The sequence below is a fragment of the Rhyacophila brunnea genome, unplaced genomic scaffold, assembly GCF_057557595.1.
Source record: "Rhyacophila brunnea isolate RB1 unplaced genomic scaffold, BYU_Rbru_1.0 scaffold_2, whole genome shotgun sequence".
In the NCBI taxonomy this organism is placed as follows: Eukaryota; Metazoa; Arthropoda; class Insecta; order Trichoptera; family Rhyacophilidae; genus Rhyacophila; species Rhyacophila brunnea.
In genome coordinates, this window is record NW_028232859.1 from 14,887,118 (window position 1) to 14,904,214 (window position 17,097).

Here is a 17,097-nt window from a genome sequence, read left to right on the forward strand (position 1 = left end):
TTAATCATGTAAATGTGATGTTGTAAAATTACAAATAGGGCCATGATCAACCAAAAGTTTTTCGATTGAAATGTTGGCCTTACCTGGTATATTTATCACTATTAATAGATTGCATGTGTCATACACAATTCTGTATGACATCTGAAATATTTCTGAAGGAACAGATGTATGTATTAAATGAAGTATTATATGTAGATTTAAATTTTATATGACGTATCAATTAGTGGCGAATGGTGGATTTGCTTTGTGGATGTGGTTTGACTTCGACAGGTTTGATTGAATTTTAAAAACTAATCGATGCTATCTGAAATTGTATTCTTAGTTCAACGAAAACAAATAAGTATGATTGACAAAGTTTAGTGTGCACTGTTTATGTCAGATCTCCACAGCCTACCGCCACAAGTATCCATGCAACCACATGAATGAATATTGTTGTTTTAGTACTTATAATTTCCCCATTTATATTCGCCAGATGTGCTGTGCGGCGAGGAAGGAGTGAGCTTTTCCCAAATGGGTGAAGGAAGCCGTGGAAGGTTCCGAAAGCGAGACAAGATGCTCTTCTACGGTCGGAGGATGCTCCGAAAGGTCAAATCCATCTCCAGCACTGGTCAAGGTCGGAAGAGGCGCGCTGTTATGAGGTTCGCCAGGAAATTGCTGCAGCTAAAGAAAGAGCAAGCGCCCACACAACTTAAGGTAGGCATTTTAACACCGTCTAGTAGTAATAGTTTAGTAATCATTATTCTTCACGGAGAGAAATCTGGCAGCAAATGAAGTATCTACAGTGAATTGCCATTGTTAATAAACTCAGATGCACCTATTTATGCCATGAACCCAACACTGTGTGGAATGTCTAAGACTCACGGCTGTACTCGGTTTTATTCATTCTGGCGGTGCTGGGTTATGGTAGTGAGTCATGCCTAGTGACATCCCGTGGGGGTTGGTAGATCATGCGATAAAGGAACGAATACGAATATTACAACTTTTGAGAGCTGTAGCAGTTAGTCTTGAAGCAGACAATGTGGTCGCTTCGTTAAACAGTGCCGAACATCTTAATTTTAAAAATAATGAAATCAAAATTTTCATGGCGGCTCTCGTGGTGCAGTGGGTAAGGCGCTGGCCTTCCACCCGAGAGTTCTGGGTTCGATTCCCGGTCATGACAAAAAACATTTATGTGTTTTTCTCAAAGCCTGGGTGTTTGTGATTGTTCAAAATTACTAACAACCACCTTGTACGAAAAAGCAAGGACATGGTTATTAATAATTCTAAAAAAAAAAAAAACCCATCCTATTTTTATATTGTAATACGCAATGGCAGTTTACCACACAGGCAAAATTTTCACAACTGGGCCTCCAAACCTGTCAGCTTATCAGACCATGTACCTAAAACACCGAAGTTTGAGAGTAGATGCTTTAATTATCGGTAGATGATGTGTGTGTATTTCTTGTTGAAATTTTTGTTGCACTTGTCTTTTAAGACAGCCAACAATAAATAGTTAATGAAATAGGTAGGTGGGTACAGTTTTACATACAATTTGAGAAGAAAAATGATACTGCCTAGAGACGTCACTGGTCATGGCACACCTTATGGAGGTTCAGAGCAACTGTATACTGAGCTTCAGGAGAAAATACAGCAGAGCAAGTACAGATTTCTCAACAGAGTCTCAACCTGGCCTGCTTTTTCTTCTAGTCAAACTTTTTCCTGTGTCCAAAATATCCTCCACAGGGTGTATACATCGGGCCATGGCACATGAGAAATGTGAAAAAGAAGAACAAAAGGACAGAAGCAGAAATATGAGATGGAACTCTTAACACAATCTAAAATAAATAATAACACTATACATTTGAACTGTAATACCCCGTTTACACGTGCATGGATTTACTGTTGACAGTAAGAAAATGCATGGGTAAACATGTATTATCCTGCAGTTGGCAAGATTGCATACATGAATCAAACAAGTTTGAAAGCTTGTGAAATTTCTTGTGACAGTAAGATTTTTTCGATCTGCGCCTGCCCAGTATTTCATGTTGACCGATTTTTCACTAGCTGTCAAATAGTACGAAATAGTACCATAAAACCACAACATCGCGTCTGACTCACTCTTAAAGAATGAATTGGAGAGACAATCAGCACTTTTACGTGTAAACAGTTTTGTCATGATAGTTTAAAATAGGCACTATTGCCGCCAGTAAATCCATGCACGTGTACAGGCACTATAATATTAAATTAACAATGTTCTATCTTTTCACAGGTTCTGGAACCTCCGGCAGAGTATTTAGAAGAAGACTTGACAAGTGATGAGCGGATGCCGCCAGATGCCTTATACATGCTGCACTCAATTCGAGTGTTTGGTCATTTTGAAAAGCCTGTATTCTTGAAGCTCTGCAAACACACAGAGATCATCAACTTGACTGCTGGCAGTTTCCTTTTCAGAATAGGTTCGATTCCACTATTGTTGCAGTAAATTTAATTTATGTTAAACTTTTGTAAAACTGATAAATTAAAAAATATCTTTTTTTTTAATTAGGTGATGCAGATGAAAATGTTTATGTAGTACAAAATGGAAAACTGAATGTCTACATCACGTCAGCAGACGGCACTTGTCTCTCGTTGAAAGTCGTCAGAGCAGGAGAGAGTGTCACATCTCTTCTCAGTTTCACAGATGTTTTGACTGTAAGTATACATAATTATAAACAGTACAATAATTATGTTTCTCTTTTTTTCTCTAGTGTACCTACCACAAGATTTTCATCTTCTAGCACATACATTACACACCTTTTCAATGTTCAACGTTGATAAGAATATCCCCTGGAAACAAGTCATATTTCTCACTGCTAACCAGCTGGACAAATCGACACCTTTAAAAAGAAGATTCTTTAGTGCGTATATAGACCCGTGGACAGATATAACGATAAGTGGCACTGTATTCACCAGAATTTGAAACCACATCTACGTGAAACTCCTGAGGCAGAACTGGGCAGGTCATGTTCAGCGCATTCCAGTGGATACAAAAAAGGGTCCTCATTCAGAACCCAGTAGGAAGGTCAGTCTAAAGACCAAGGATGCAATAGAAGGAGGTTGTGAACATCAAAGACTGGAGAGGTACAGTCCTACAAACTTATCTAAATATCGGTCAAAAATGGAACTACGAACTACCATGTGGATGCCATTTTGAAAATGTCATTCGAATATCAGATTCTATCCATTTGTGAGTCTTGATTGGGTAGTTTTCGACAGTGGCTCCCCCATCCATTCTTTAGATAAATTTGTAGGTCTGTACCACAGAGGATCACACTGATTGGAAAAGACAGTGGAGGAAGTTAGGACTTTTGAGCTGTAGCACCATAAAAATTGATAAAGATTTCGTTCTGTTTGCTTCCATTTACATCTAGGTAGATTCCTATTTTATTCCTGTATTTAATATGCCCACCATTGCCAAGCGGTTGCGCATCAGCTTATAATGTCATGAGACCCAGGTTCGAATCCCGGGACTGGCAAATTCACATATTGTTTTTCAATGTGCGTTTGGACCCAGAATATGGATCTAATAGGTTGAGCAAGTGGCTAAACATCAATTTTTCATAAAAACTGTTAATACTGCCTGCATTCTGTAGAAGAGGCCCATATAATCTTCTTAGGATTGAACATGGTTTAAAAAAAATAAAAATACATAATATGCGCCATTTCTTTTGCAGGGTCATCCACATCCATACAAGACGGTCAGTGCAAAGGCGTTGGAAGATTCACAAGTAATACGACTACCAATGGCCGCATTCCAAGAAGTCTTTCATGAATATCCTGATATATTTGTCAGGGTTATGCAAGTGTGTACTCGGTTTTTTTAAATAGATACACTATTATAATAACGTGACATTTAACCATACAAAATCAAAATTTCCCCTTTTGCTCATCTATTTGATCAAATCTAATCCTGTAGTACAGGTTTCCTAAATGTAATTGTTGTACTTTTCAGATTATTATGGTAAGGCTACAGAGGGTGACTTTCACAGCCCTGCATCAGTATTTGGGACTCAGCGCAGAGCTGGTCAATCCTGTAAGTATATTTTTTTTATTATCCATGATTTTCTAGTCACTAATTTTGTTGTTCTTACAAGTAACTAAAAAAGTATCTCATTACAACATTAATTTACAAAAAATTATCTGTCATTGTTTTTGTCTTACATTAAGTATGTAAATGATTAATATTTTTTGTCCAGACATGTATTTTTTAGATATTTCCTTCAGTTGATGACATCCATGACATACAGCATCATTATCATTTGTTTTATTTTACATGTTTTAGTTAAGTGGATTAGAGTGTGTTTCTCAACCTTTTTACACCTGCGGACCACTGAAAATAGGAGAAATGTATTGTGGACTGTTAACAAATAAAAAATATTTTTTTATATAGTAACGTATAATGACGTCTGATTGCGATTGATTTCGTCACGTAACACCATTAATCTAGTCTAAGAACAAAAACCCAATGCACAAACACTTGCAGGTGCATGGGTTTTAAAGATTTTATTGTAATTTTTAGTATAGGCATTTGGACGCCAAAAATTCACAGACCACCGTTTGAGAAACACTAGCTTAGACAATCAATTTTTTTTATGTATCATGGACACAATAATTATTATGTTTTGGTAATTAAATTAATCTTGCATGTAAATTAGGTTTATTTTTGTTGTCGATAACAATATGCACATTATTTTGTAATCATTTCCTCAGTATCTAAAACCGTAATCATATCACTATGTATTTAATTGTATCAGTCATTATATTTTTAAGGACTTTGTAGCCATTATCATAAATACTTATTAACCTATTCAAAAGATTTGATACATTGACACTTTAGGATTCGTTTCTCGAATAACCATTATTGCCAAAATTATGATTTTGATACAGTTACACGTTTGAGAAAATTAAGAAGTTTTATTTACATTAGGTTAGTTCACGAATATTGTATGAAAATAATTATCGACATCTCTAAAAATTTTAGAAATTGCTGATATACATTTTAACATAAGTTCATTTTAGAGTCAATCAAATGAGCTACAACTACTTACACCACTGATTTTTCATAAAAACCAATCTTAAATAGTACAGCATCCATGTAATGGGATTAATAATGAAATAAACGGTGAATGACTACATAGAATCAATATGTAACACTAAAATGATATCGATCAAAATTCATTATTCACCGCTACTATGTACGAGATATTGGATTTCGAGGATCATTTAGTTTTGTTAAGCTGACGATGGGCGTTTGTTTTGTTGCCTGCGGACGCCAGGGGCGCGACAAAAAGTGCACCTCCATGTTCATGAACTCACCGCAACAGGGACGAGGCAACAGCGGCGGGGGCGGACTCCGAGATCTGGGCCACGCCACGCCCGACACCGGGACATTCTCGCCGTCGTCCGATTACAGCCCCAGAGACGGCGCACTGCACGGGGTGATCATATAACTCATACGTTTCTCATTTATCTTTTGGTGCCACCTTGTGGATAATTCACTAACTATTCAATAACAAGAGGCGATTTCATTTCAATGTTTTATTGAGTTCATAAATTTACCTTCCGCTGAAAATAGATATATGTTTTGTTCGCTTTCAGTTGGGTATGATAATAATTATAATCATTACATACATGTGCTTTTGTTTATTTGTTTTTGATCATGGACTAGTAATTTTTATTAGCCAGGTTGAGCAATATGCTTTTTATCAATAAATCATTTTCTCACTTTGAATTATACACAGTTTGGTATGTTGACAGCTGTGTTCGGATGATGGGTTTATAGCCTGAGACAAATGGTCACTAGGCAAGTTACAAGTGCCGTATTTATTTTGATAGGGCTTCTTCATTGTCAGGATTCCATGACTAAGGATCATGACAATCATCAAGCAGTCTTCCCTGTGGCTTTGCTCCACCCCTCACAGCTTTTAATGGCTCTTAGGGCCTGTGTCAGTGGAAAACCCATGGCAGTCTTGATTCACTTCATCTATCTAGAGGGAGCTCTTTCTCGTCCTGTTTGACTTTTGCCTGAGCCAAATATAGAGTTTTTCCTTGAATTTGGAGTCTAACTAACATCGAACTGCACCATTACTATCTAGCATCTGTCTTTCTCTTACCTTAACCGTCCAAGTCTCGGAGTCATATACAAATTGAGATGACAGGACATCTTCCCAGATGCATGTTAGTCACTTTGGTAATGTTTCTGCCTTGCCAAATTAATTGCAGTTTCGACTTTTTTCCATTGCTATTTTCCTTTTGATGTTGGCCTTGTATCCACCCATTGACATATTACAATGAGGACGAAGGAAATAATTTGTTTTGTCATCTGTATCCTAATGCCAGACGTTCATCTTATAAATACATATTGTATGCACTTAGAGGTGAACACTATCTGTATTTCTGACAGATGTATATAACCTTTTGTGTAAAATGTACCCATTTTTCTGTTCACATATTGTATGGAACAGTGTATTCTGTAGATATATCAATGTATCCTCCTTTATCAGAGATGCTGATAAGCCGAGATAAACATGTTCACTGACCACCTCTGTCTTTCAGTAGTAGATTGGTTTACTGAATATTATTATTTCAATGTATGAACGTCTATTTTGTCTTTGATAATACATATTTTTAAAAATAGAAAAGCACAAAAGATTTTTTCACTATGTTATTGCATAATGTTGCTTTATTGAAAGAAAAACACAACTTCACGCACAAGTTAAAATCTGATGACCGCTTGTACAGTTCTCATCTTCTGGCACATTTGCCTGATGCATAATATCGCACCGTGAGTGTAAAACCAACGCATCTGCAAAAGACATATTTTGGATATATTAGGGTTTGAAGTCTTCGTTTTGTTAGGAGAAATAGATTTTCTAAAAAAAAACATAATTATTGGTTTATATCTACATTATATTGCATGTTCTTTCAGTTACTTCACTTTTACATGATCAGGTTCACGACTTCTGCAGTTGTTTTGCATTTAATCTCGAAATTGAAAAATTTGCAGATACGTTGGTTTTACACTCACGGTGCGATATGACTGATAGCCCAATGTAGGTGAGTATGGACAGTGTTCGATATGGGCTCTGCTCAGCTTGTTTGATCTGTACACATTTGAGCATGCTCGTGTTCTGTTACAAGTGCTCTTTTCTCTAGCCGGTTTAAAGCTCAAAACAGGTGTCAACGTCCAAACTTGAAACTAAAATTTATTAGTAGGTCTATTTCTCACCATTATGATGGTGTGTACTAAGTATGCGTCGGTTCAATCAATAATTAATAATATATGTTTGCTTAAAACTTACCACTATACTTACGGTGACCATATTTTCTTCGGGAAAAAATAAAAGACAAAAATATTTATAAAAAAAATTCGTTTACACATTTGGCCTCCTAATCATTTTTTTCCCATCTGACATGTTTTCCCACTTTGTAGAATCAAAGTTGGGAGCTTTTCTCTAGCACTCCTTCCAATTTTTTTTCCATCCATCTTATTTTTCTGTCAATAAAGATATCCAGTTCGGGGGGACCCTCTTTTTTTTTCAACTTTACTTCCACAAAATCATTTTCGCATACATCCAAGTTTTCCCTCAAAGATTTCTTTCACTGAATAAATAAATCTAACAAACACCATGCTCAAATAAAGGTCACCGTAACTATACTGGGGCTTAATTTGGTTGGTAATTATGATTTATAATAATTATAATAATTGTGATATTAAATTGAAAAGTACATAATATCTTATCTTATTTCAGGAGGTAATTTTCAAATTTTACGCCCACGATGATCGAGCGGCTTAAGCATCGGCTTATAGTGTCGTGGGTCCCAGGTTCGAATCCTGGGAATGGCAAATACACATATTGTTTTTCAAATTGTCTATGAGTCAGAGTATGGACCTAATAGGTTGAGCAAGTGACTGATATCCATTTATGGTAAAAACAAAATCTGTTAATACAAACCTCCACTCTGTCAGAGTCAGAGTATGGTCCTTATAGGTTGAGCAAGTGGCTAACATCCATTTCTCAAACATCTGTTAATACAAACCTCCACTCCGTGGAGGCCCATATAATCCTATTAGGATCGGACATGGTCTTATATTATAATTTTCAAATTTGGTCAAATCCGTGAGTGAAAAAAGTGATAAAATGCAATATTTTCACTCCTTCCTAAAACACATTAATAATGTATGTCATTTATCAAAATGACATCTGCCTTTACGATGACGGTTGAAATAGATTTGTGTTTTAAAATATACCTGGATTTATCCACTATTGAAATTTTATCCAATATTTAATAGGTTTATTGACCGATTTCATGTTGAATTTGGCGACTTCTGAAAATTGAAAATCACATAATGGCATGCGCTCTTTTATGAGTGACCTAGCATTACTAGTAAAAAAAGGACTTGGAGTTGAATACTTTTGAAAATAACCTCCTGAATTCTGGTATTTATCAAGTGTCAGTGTTTGCATTTTCGAGTTAAAGTTTCCTATAACGCCTTTTTATTTACTAATCACTTCATTGTTGCGTTTTAGGAAGCTGCCCAAATCCTATACAATAGTTCTTCTCCCTTGCAACCCCATAGCTCCTTTAAAAGGAGCAAACAGCCAGATATGGTTGCGGATATTACCTCCAGCACCTCACATGTAAGAGTTTATTTAATCCATGTAATACGAATTATATAATATTATATGTTACACTGTATTTATAAACCATGTATATATGCATTTATTGCTGCTAACATAGAGGATATAACTTTTTAATATTTCAATAGTTACCAATTCAACCATACTAAAAACAATCAGGAATTTTATGATAATTAATGTTTTAACTGAAAAGAGTTTGATTTTTTCAAGGTTAGTAGGCTGGTCTTCCTCTGATCAGACAACACAATTTCAAGTTGTGTTAAAGGATTTTAGAAACATTGTTGTAGTGATATTTAATATAAATATACACCTTTGGTCTAAAGCTAAAGTCAATTGAATGTGAGTGATGGTTTAATGTTGATATATCATTCTAGAATCCTCCCGATGTCCAACCCCACCCCGCACCAGTACCACCCGCCTCATCCAGGCCAATGGCTTCCAACAGACGTAGATCGGTTGCCGCTCCGAGCGACGCCTTGGATGAACTGGCTCTAGTTTCAATAGCGACAGCGGCGTTCGTCAAAGAACTCGGCTTGGAAGATGATTCTCTGCTTCGAGGTGGACATGTTCAGATTCGAGAGATTCCTGCCGGAACATATCTCATGAAGGAAGAGAGCCATAAGGTGAGAAAAATTATTTTCATATTACCTATATATATTAATCACCGTTACAGTTGCCAAAAATTGGACTATGGATGAGTTCAGTTCGAAAAGTATCCAACCTTTGTCCGGGAAAATGACAATCACAATTACATGGAGGTCTGAAACCCTAATCCCCTTTAAAATAGTCTTCATGGGATTGAAGATACTTCTTGCAACAGTCCCGCCACTGTTGAAAGAAATTCTGAAATGTCTTTTTGGAATCTCGTTCCACATAATGTCAACTCATGACTCAAATTGGGTCTCTTCCAGTGGCATTTTCAATTTGGAAAATAGCCATAAATCACAAGTAATCTGAGGAACCATTTGGAGACCCCCACATGTCCTGCGACATTCGCAGTTACTTCTGTTTCATCACTCAAAATAGAATGTACTTAACCAGTGCTTATCCCCACCTTCCACCATAAGTTCTCGGACAGTGACACATAGCATGACCAAAGTCCGCACTTGGAGCATGACCCCGTAATTTTGGCTTGTTGAGGGACCACTGGAACGTTAGTCACTCTATTCTGAGGTGCGGTCAACTCTAAACCAGTTGTACCAGTTTCAATCTTCTGTATGATTTCCGCTTGGCTATCACCAGGCTTAACGCAATACCGCTGCTCAAGCCGTTCCGTCATTTCACATATCATGGAAATCCTAAGAGTCACTCAAAAAATATACGCCTGCTTGTGAACATCTATCCACCTTCCTAATGAAGGAAAACTCCCGTGCTTCATTTGTTTCCGTGGGAAAAATAAAGGTTGGATACTTTTTTAACAGCTTTCGTAAAAAGCTGTCTAACCTTGATTATTTTAATATCATGTTGCCATATTAATAAAATAATAAGTAACAAATGGTAATTTTACATCAAATAGACATGTATTTGTTAAGTTAACAGTTACTGTAACGTCAGAATCATCAGGTGCGTTTTGGGCCTAATTTCTGCTATAAATGAATGAATTTTAGTAATAAAAAATGTATAAATCCATATTGAACAACGAATATGACGAAAATTCAAATTACTTGTCTCGTTTTTATTTTGATAATTGAATTGTTCATTTCCAATATCCGCCAGTTGCAATTTTGAAATATGGAGAATGTAATATGTAATGAGTAATGACCATACGGAAACAATGGGAATTGGATTGAAGGAATACAATATAATATGCCAAGAGAAGTAGGTTCACTGGTGCTGTCATGTCGGCCCTCTTAACACTGAAACTAGGCCTCGTTACACCATTTGTTAAGGTTGATTGTTTTAAATTTATAGTTAACATACCGGTTTTACCATTAAACTAGAACATTTTGCACTTTTGAAAATATTATATCAGTTCTTGGTGAAGGAAATGAGGGTGAAAATGATAGGGCAATGAAAATAAATGGCATCATCCACTATCACCGTAAATACAAGAAAAAACACATTTTTTCCATAGTTTTGTCTCTTGACAATCTATAATATTCACATTGTCAAGTTATTAATTTCATTCTTGCGGATAAAAAAATTCAATGAAAATGATTAATTTCATTCGAGTTTGTTCCAATTATAACAAAATTGATGTTTGGTGGAATTGACGGATATTGAAAAAGACCACTCAATCTTCGTGGTTAATAAACCAAATTTATCTGATCTCTTGAGATGATGGGACATGTTGTACAAGCTCTTTTACCACAGAATTCATATGTAATATTTCAAAGTTTATCATATTTTGTTCACCGAAGTTTCAGTATTATTAATTACTTTCAATGTTTTTCTATTGTTCTTGAGTTGCCGCTTTGTTTAAATTGATCAGATGTCAGGGACATGGCAGCAACACCCGCATTCCGAAAAGGTCAGATTTCATTTCGCACGCAACGGTTGGCGAAACCCAATACGTCAACGTACGATACATAATGGTATCCTCCGATTTCAGTGATTGTGGTATATGTAGTAGCAAATCGATTGCATGGTGTTTATGTGATTAAATAATTAATCAATGAACAACACAATTTTGTATCCTCTAATACGTCTTCCACATTTTATTATTTAAAAACAGTATCTGCTAGCATAGACTAATCGGGTCAAATCTCGGAAGAGCAACAAATCTAAAAATAATTTTATTGCAAATTGTGAACAATGTATGTTTAGATTACTAATATGATATCACAGAATTGTTAAACTTTTAATTAGATTGTACGCAATTATTTCTGATGCCTTATGTTTATTAAATTTTTATCCTCCTCCGAGCCATTCAATATTCGACAATGGGGTTCATTTGGAACACTTTTGGAACAATAATTTAATTTCAGGCCATTCTCAGGTTACCGATTAAGTCACACCTACCAGTTTCGATGGTTCAAATATTTTCCACTAATCACAAACTGTTGAAAATGTCCTAACCAAAGAAACCGGCATTGATTTATTTAAAAAAATAAAATGTGGGAGATATATATATATAAATACTAAATTGCGTGGTTGATTTAATTATCATGGCCTTCCACTATAGAAGTTAATGTGCGAGAAATCTTCAATAGTTTACAAAATGTTTGATATTTCAGTCATATTAAAATAAGTGTTTTTTTTTCAGTAAGTTTTAATGTATTAATGTTACTAAAACCACATTTAGTGTTAATATTTATTTATCATATTATTTATATGGCAGCGGGTCGTTACATCTTTCCCTTTAGACTCGGAAGTAAGAGATGTTTGAATTGTATCATTAATTAACCAGATAAAATGTGTCTTTTCCATTACAAGAGTTTTCAATTTAATTCATGTGTTTTTGATTTAACATTCCGTAGTATTTTTTCTTAGATACCTACATGAATATTCGAAGGGCCTTTATCTGTTTCAAGTTAATAATATCGCTTTTTAAATCATTCATATATTATGAAAATATAACGATAACCGTACTGACGGTCTGAGAAATTCACAATGCATCACTGTTTATAGCATCAGATATCAATCAAATTTCAATAAGTGTTTTTGATTGATAATGGTTTTGTATATTTTGTTTTATAGGACGTGGCTTTAGTTTATCTCCTCTCGGGAACTCTGGTGGTTTCGCAAAAAGTCGCAGAGGGAGATACGGAAGTTCATATGTTCAGCGCTTATCCAGGCAAGAACACTCAACTATCGTTCAATCTATCTCTTACAATGAGAATGCTCTTATTATTTCACCATGTATGCAATTAACGATGTTTATTAATATTCATTGCTGTTTCAGGTGAAATTGTCGGTGGACTTGCTGTCTTGACAGGAGAACCCAGCTTCTTCACGATCAGAGCAAAGCATTTCTCTAGAATCGGTCTTCTATCCAAGGTTACCGTTTATAAGTGAGTTCCACTTAAAACACATGTTTGTGTAGAACTTGAGTATGTTCGCATAATATTAGATAATTAAAAAGTGTTATTACATTTAATGTAATTTTTTTATTACAGTATAATGAGAGAAAGACCAAAAGTTGTTCTCCACATTGCAGACACGGTGATCAAGAGGCTATCTCCGTTTGTCAGACAAGTTGATTTTGCATTGGATTGGGTAACTAGAATCTTTTTATTAGTAATATGTACATATAATTCATTTCATTCGCAGTATATTCTCGGTGAAGGGCCAACATATTTAGATGATTAATCACTTCATTTTATAGCTTGATAAATATGTCTTCATTAATCTTAATGGTGTATTATCGAATTACAGGTGTTTTTGGAATCAGGACGTGCCGTTTACAGACAAGATGAGGAGTCAGACTCGACGTTCATTGTTTTAAGTGGGCGCTTGAGATCGGTCATCACGCATCCCAATGGCAAAAAGGAATTGGTGGGAGAATACGGCAAAGGAGACTTGGTCGGAATAGTGAGTAAAGATATTTAAGCCCGTAGAAATAAATCTTTCTGATATTAGAAATGATAATTAAAAATTTAAATAAAATAAATAGGTGAAGACTACACCACTCGTGTAAACGGAAGGAAAGTAGACATTAATATAATATGCCCTCTTGTTCTATCATGACTATCTGAGCATGAACGTTTGTTCTCTTAATTTTTTAGGATTTAGTTATTGTTGATCGCTTCGAGGATGGCCTAAAACAGCTTGTCAACATAAATAAATAATTAGAATATTGTAGAATTAATAATAAACTTTGTTTCAAAACCATTATAATGGATCTCTGCCACGTAAACATCAGTTCAATTAATTGTATATACGTCCATCAAACTTAAAGGTCCTAAATGCTTACATTTATTTTATTGCTAAATCAATTTAAAATGATTGTCTGTATATTATATTGTAACTTCATAATGATGTATTGTTTAATTATTGTCATTTTTACAATCAACAGGTGGAGATGGTCACCCAAACCAAAAGAAGCACAACTGTAATGGCTGTAAGAGATTCTGAGTTGGCCAAACTTCCCGAAGGACTATTCAATGCAATTAAGTTAAGATTTCCGGTTGTCGTCACCAGGCTTATCAATTTGCTTGGACATAGAATATTAGGTGAGTGTAAATACAGTTAGTTCTCCATAAACTGTCGGACTTATTATTTCTTTGAAACGATCACTGAAGATAACGTATTAAATATTTATTGCCTGAGATAAGATTGTAATTGTTTTTGTTATTGTGTCAGGATCCTGGCAGAAACCTAGTCACGGAATAGGCCGAGCGAACCCTGCGGTAGACGCTCGACCCACTCAGCTCAATTTCTCCACAGTGGCAATCGTTCCCGTCAGCGACGATGTTCCTTTGACTGCGTTCACCTATGAACTGTATCATTCACTCTGTGCCATAGGTAATCTTTAATCAATGTTGCCATCTCTCGATAATATTTTTCAATATATTAATTATGTAATGAATATTGTCAATGATTCTTTTTTTCTTATAGGACCAACATTACGTCTGACCTCCGATGTAATAAGAAAGATGTTAGGAGTTAGTATAATGGATCCAAATAATGAATACAGACTGAGCTCTTGGCTGGCCCAACAGGAGGATAAACATAAGGTATTTAATAATTATATCTTAGTTTAACAATCCTATTCATAAAATATGTTAATTTATGAACATTGCTTTCCAATTGTACATGCATTGATTAACGAGCAAGACGGGTATGTCAATTGCCCACAAACTTATATAGCGATTATAAATTGTGCATACATAATTTTATTGTTGTTGAGCTGTCAAAATCTCTAATGTGACAAAATTTAAGCTACAAAAATCTATATACCCAATCCCAAAATGAAGATGTTCAATTTTTGTGTCTAAAGAACTCTTCATAATAAAGTATTCATTATAATTCTGATGTGATGACTACATATAATGGAAATATTACGTTCTTATTACAATGAGACATGTTTCATCGTAGGTTTCTGCAATTGATTATAAGTATTTAATTTTGGTGCCAGGCGTCTCAATTATTTACAATTATATGAATTCTTGTTTTTAAGTTATTAATATGTATAAACTTTTTACATTCTCAGGTTGCCTTATACCAGTGTGATCCTGGATTCACACAGTGGACACAACGATGTGTGAGACAGGCCGATTGCATATTAATTGTTGGTCTCGGTGATAAAAAACCTAGTATTGGAAAGGTAACTTCAATATTTTTACTACATGAATTCAATTTTCTTAGTAGGCTTTTGGCCATACTTTTATTAATCGTTTATACTATTATATATTTTATAATTAATTAACAGCAGAAATCTTCGATTTCATTGTTGTTAATGTCGTGAGTCCCTGATTCAAATCCCGGATCTGATAAAAAAAATTACATGTTGTTTTTCAATGTGTATTTGGACCTAGAGTATGGAGACCTAATAGGTTGAGCAAGTGGCTACCATCCATGTCTTGTAAAAATAAAAATCTGTTGATACACCCACCACTCTGTGGAGGCTCATATATTATGATCTTAGGATCGAACATTTCAATTAATTTTAGACATGTTTTATTAGCCATCGCAACATAGACTTGATTCGTTTGCGTATTTTTACATGCTCGGTGCAGTGTATGGGTTAATCAAGTGAAAATCGATTATCAAGGTTATATTATGAATCTGTGTTTATTTTTTTTTTCTTTTATAGATTGAAAAGGAGATCGAGCGTTTGGCAATCCGCACGCAAAAAGAATTGGTGCTTCTCCATCGTGAGGGAGGTCCGAGGCCTCGTGGTACAGTCGACTGGCTAAATATGAGAGCTTGGGTGTCCTCACATCATCACATCCTCTGTCAGAACAGAATGTTCACCAGGAAAAGTCAATATAGAATTGTAAGTAAAATGATTTTATAAATCACATTTTACTTCATATACAATCCAATCCACAAGCAAATTTTATATGTTTGCAAATAAAACACATTCCAAATTTGTAATTGTATCTAGTTGTTGCCAGAATATGGAAATTGTTATTTCCCGCAATTTATACAACTTCACCACATAGGTATACAGTAACAATAAACTTTTTTCATATAAAAATTATATATCCACCAGTTACATAAAATAAATTATAGTCTTAGGGACTGTAGAACTTCTGATTATTAGAATCTAGGTACTTAACCCTTTTACTCCCACGGGGCCGATATTTCGGCCCACCATACCTATGCGAAAACTCCATCTGGGCCGATCCATCGGCCGAAAGTTTGGAACCAAATTTACGATTTATTCCAAATTTTTTCCCGTCATATTTTGTTCATGTAGACGAAGCATTATATTCACTGTGTGTTGGGTGGTGAGTAACATTTATTTTAGTGTCGGCATTGTTTATAATTATGCCATACCCTAATAACTCACAAGTCATAATTGCTCTGCTGTCGAACTTGAGACCAAAGAGGGTCATAAAAATAATAAAACATTATTTTTATGACACATTTTAAATTCTGATATTTCTTTTAGTTGTTTTATGATTCATATATCACATTACAAAATGAAATTTGTAATTTTTGAACTAACAATGGATGCCACTGTATTTTTGGTAAGATGGTGAAAAAATACATGAATATAAATATTATTATAAATGATTTAGTGCTTTGAGACTTATTTTTTGAAATTACTTCATTCCATATCAGTTAGTCGTCGATACTGTATCGAATTCTCTTGCGATTTCGTGAATTGAATAATATTCTTGAATACCTTGACACTATACGATTTTTTTTGATTACTTTATAAAAATTCTATTTCATAGAGAAATAATAATATGTTTATTTTTTTTTCTGTTACTACATAAGGATAGATTATATTATAAAATTTGATATATCAATTATAAATAAAAAAATGTTGTCACACTTGTTTTGTTGTTCAAACATAGTTGTATCCGTTCATTTCTAAATAAATATTGATACATTATTTTTTTCTTTTGTTTTATTGATGTAAACTATCAATATTATTACTTATTATTGCTTTATACACCATTGAGAACACACAAAAAAAGTTTCAAATTTTTAAAACATGTGTAGAATTAGTTATTTAAAAAAAACTAAATCGACGATTTGTTGTCAAAAAACGCTTGGGAGTTTTCGCATATGCTAGGCTAAATCAGCTGGGAGTAAAAGAGTTAATGTTTGTTTTATTTTCAGTGTGAATTATACAATAAGGTTCTAATGTCGGAAGCATCTGTACACTCTGACTTCTCTCGACTTGCAAGATGGCTGACGGGAACTTCTGTCGGACTAGTCTTGGGAGGGGGAGGAGCCAGGGGGGCTGCTCACATCGGAATGATTCGAGCCATTCAGGTGAGATATTGTTCTCGATTCATATTGATTGTTAACCAAACTGATACATGAGACATAAAATATCATTAAAAAATAATAGAATTCAATAACATCTAATCTT

General features: G+C 34.8%; 1 protein-coding gene across 4 annotated transcripts in view; it reads left to right on the forward strand.

Annotated features, from left to right (window-relative positions):
* sws (patatin like phospholipase domain containing sws) overlaps nucleotides 1-17,097 on the forward strand; it is a 75,403-nt gene that overhangs the window by 38,676 nt on the left and 19,630 nt on the right. For all 4 annotated transcript variants that reach the window (XM_085946375.1, XM_085946372.1, XM_085946373.1 and 1 more), the window contains exons 3-20: nucleotides 473-693; nucleotides 2,249-2,435; nucleotides 2,525-2,670; nucleotides 3,693-3,821; nucleotides 3,971-4,051; nucleotides 5,295-5,456; nucleotides 8,550-8,660; nucleotides 9,035-9,283; nucleotides 12,300-12,396; nucleotides 12,505-12,613; nucleotides 12,719-12,818; nucleotides 12,978-13,133; nucleotides 13,618-13,774; nucleotides 13,905-14,066; nucleotides 14,160-14,278; nucleotides 14,755-14,868; nucleotides 15,358-15,540; nucleotides 16,842-16,997. In XM_085946375.1, coding sequence (XP_085802501.1) covers nucleotides 473-693; nucleotides 2,249-2,435; nucleotides 2,525-2,670; nucleotides 3,693-3,821; nucleotides 3,971-4,051; nucleotides 5,295-5,456; nucleotides 8,550-8,660; nucleotides 9,035-9,283; nucleotides 12,300-12,396; nucleotides 12,505-12,613; nucleotides 12,719-12,818; nucleotides 12,978-13,133; nucleotides 13,618-13,774; nucleotides 13,905-14,066; nucleotides 14,160-14,278; nucleotides 14,755-14,868; nucleotides 15,358-15,540; nucleotides 16,842-16,997 — 2,639 coding nt within the window. The remainder of the gene's footprint in view (nucleotides 1-472; nucleotides 694-2,248; nucleotides 2,436-2,524; nucleotides 2,671-3,692; nucleotides 3,822-3,970; nucleotides 4,052-5,294; nucleotides 5,457-8,549; nucleotides 8,661-9,034; nucleotides 9,284-12,299; nucleotides 12,397-12,504; nucleotides 12,614-12,718; nucleotides 12,819-12,977; nucleotides 13,134-13,617; nucleotides 13,775-13,904; nucleotides 14,067-14,159; nucleotides 14,279-14,754; nucleotides 14,869-15,357; nucleotides 15,541-16,841; nucleotides 16,998-17,097) is intronic.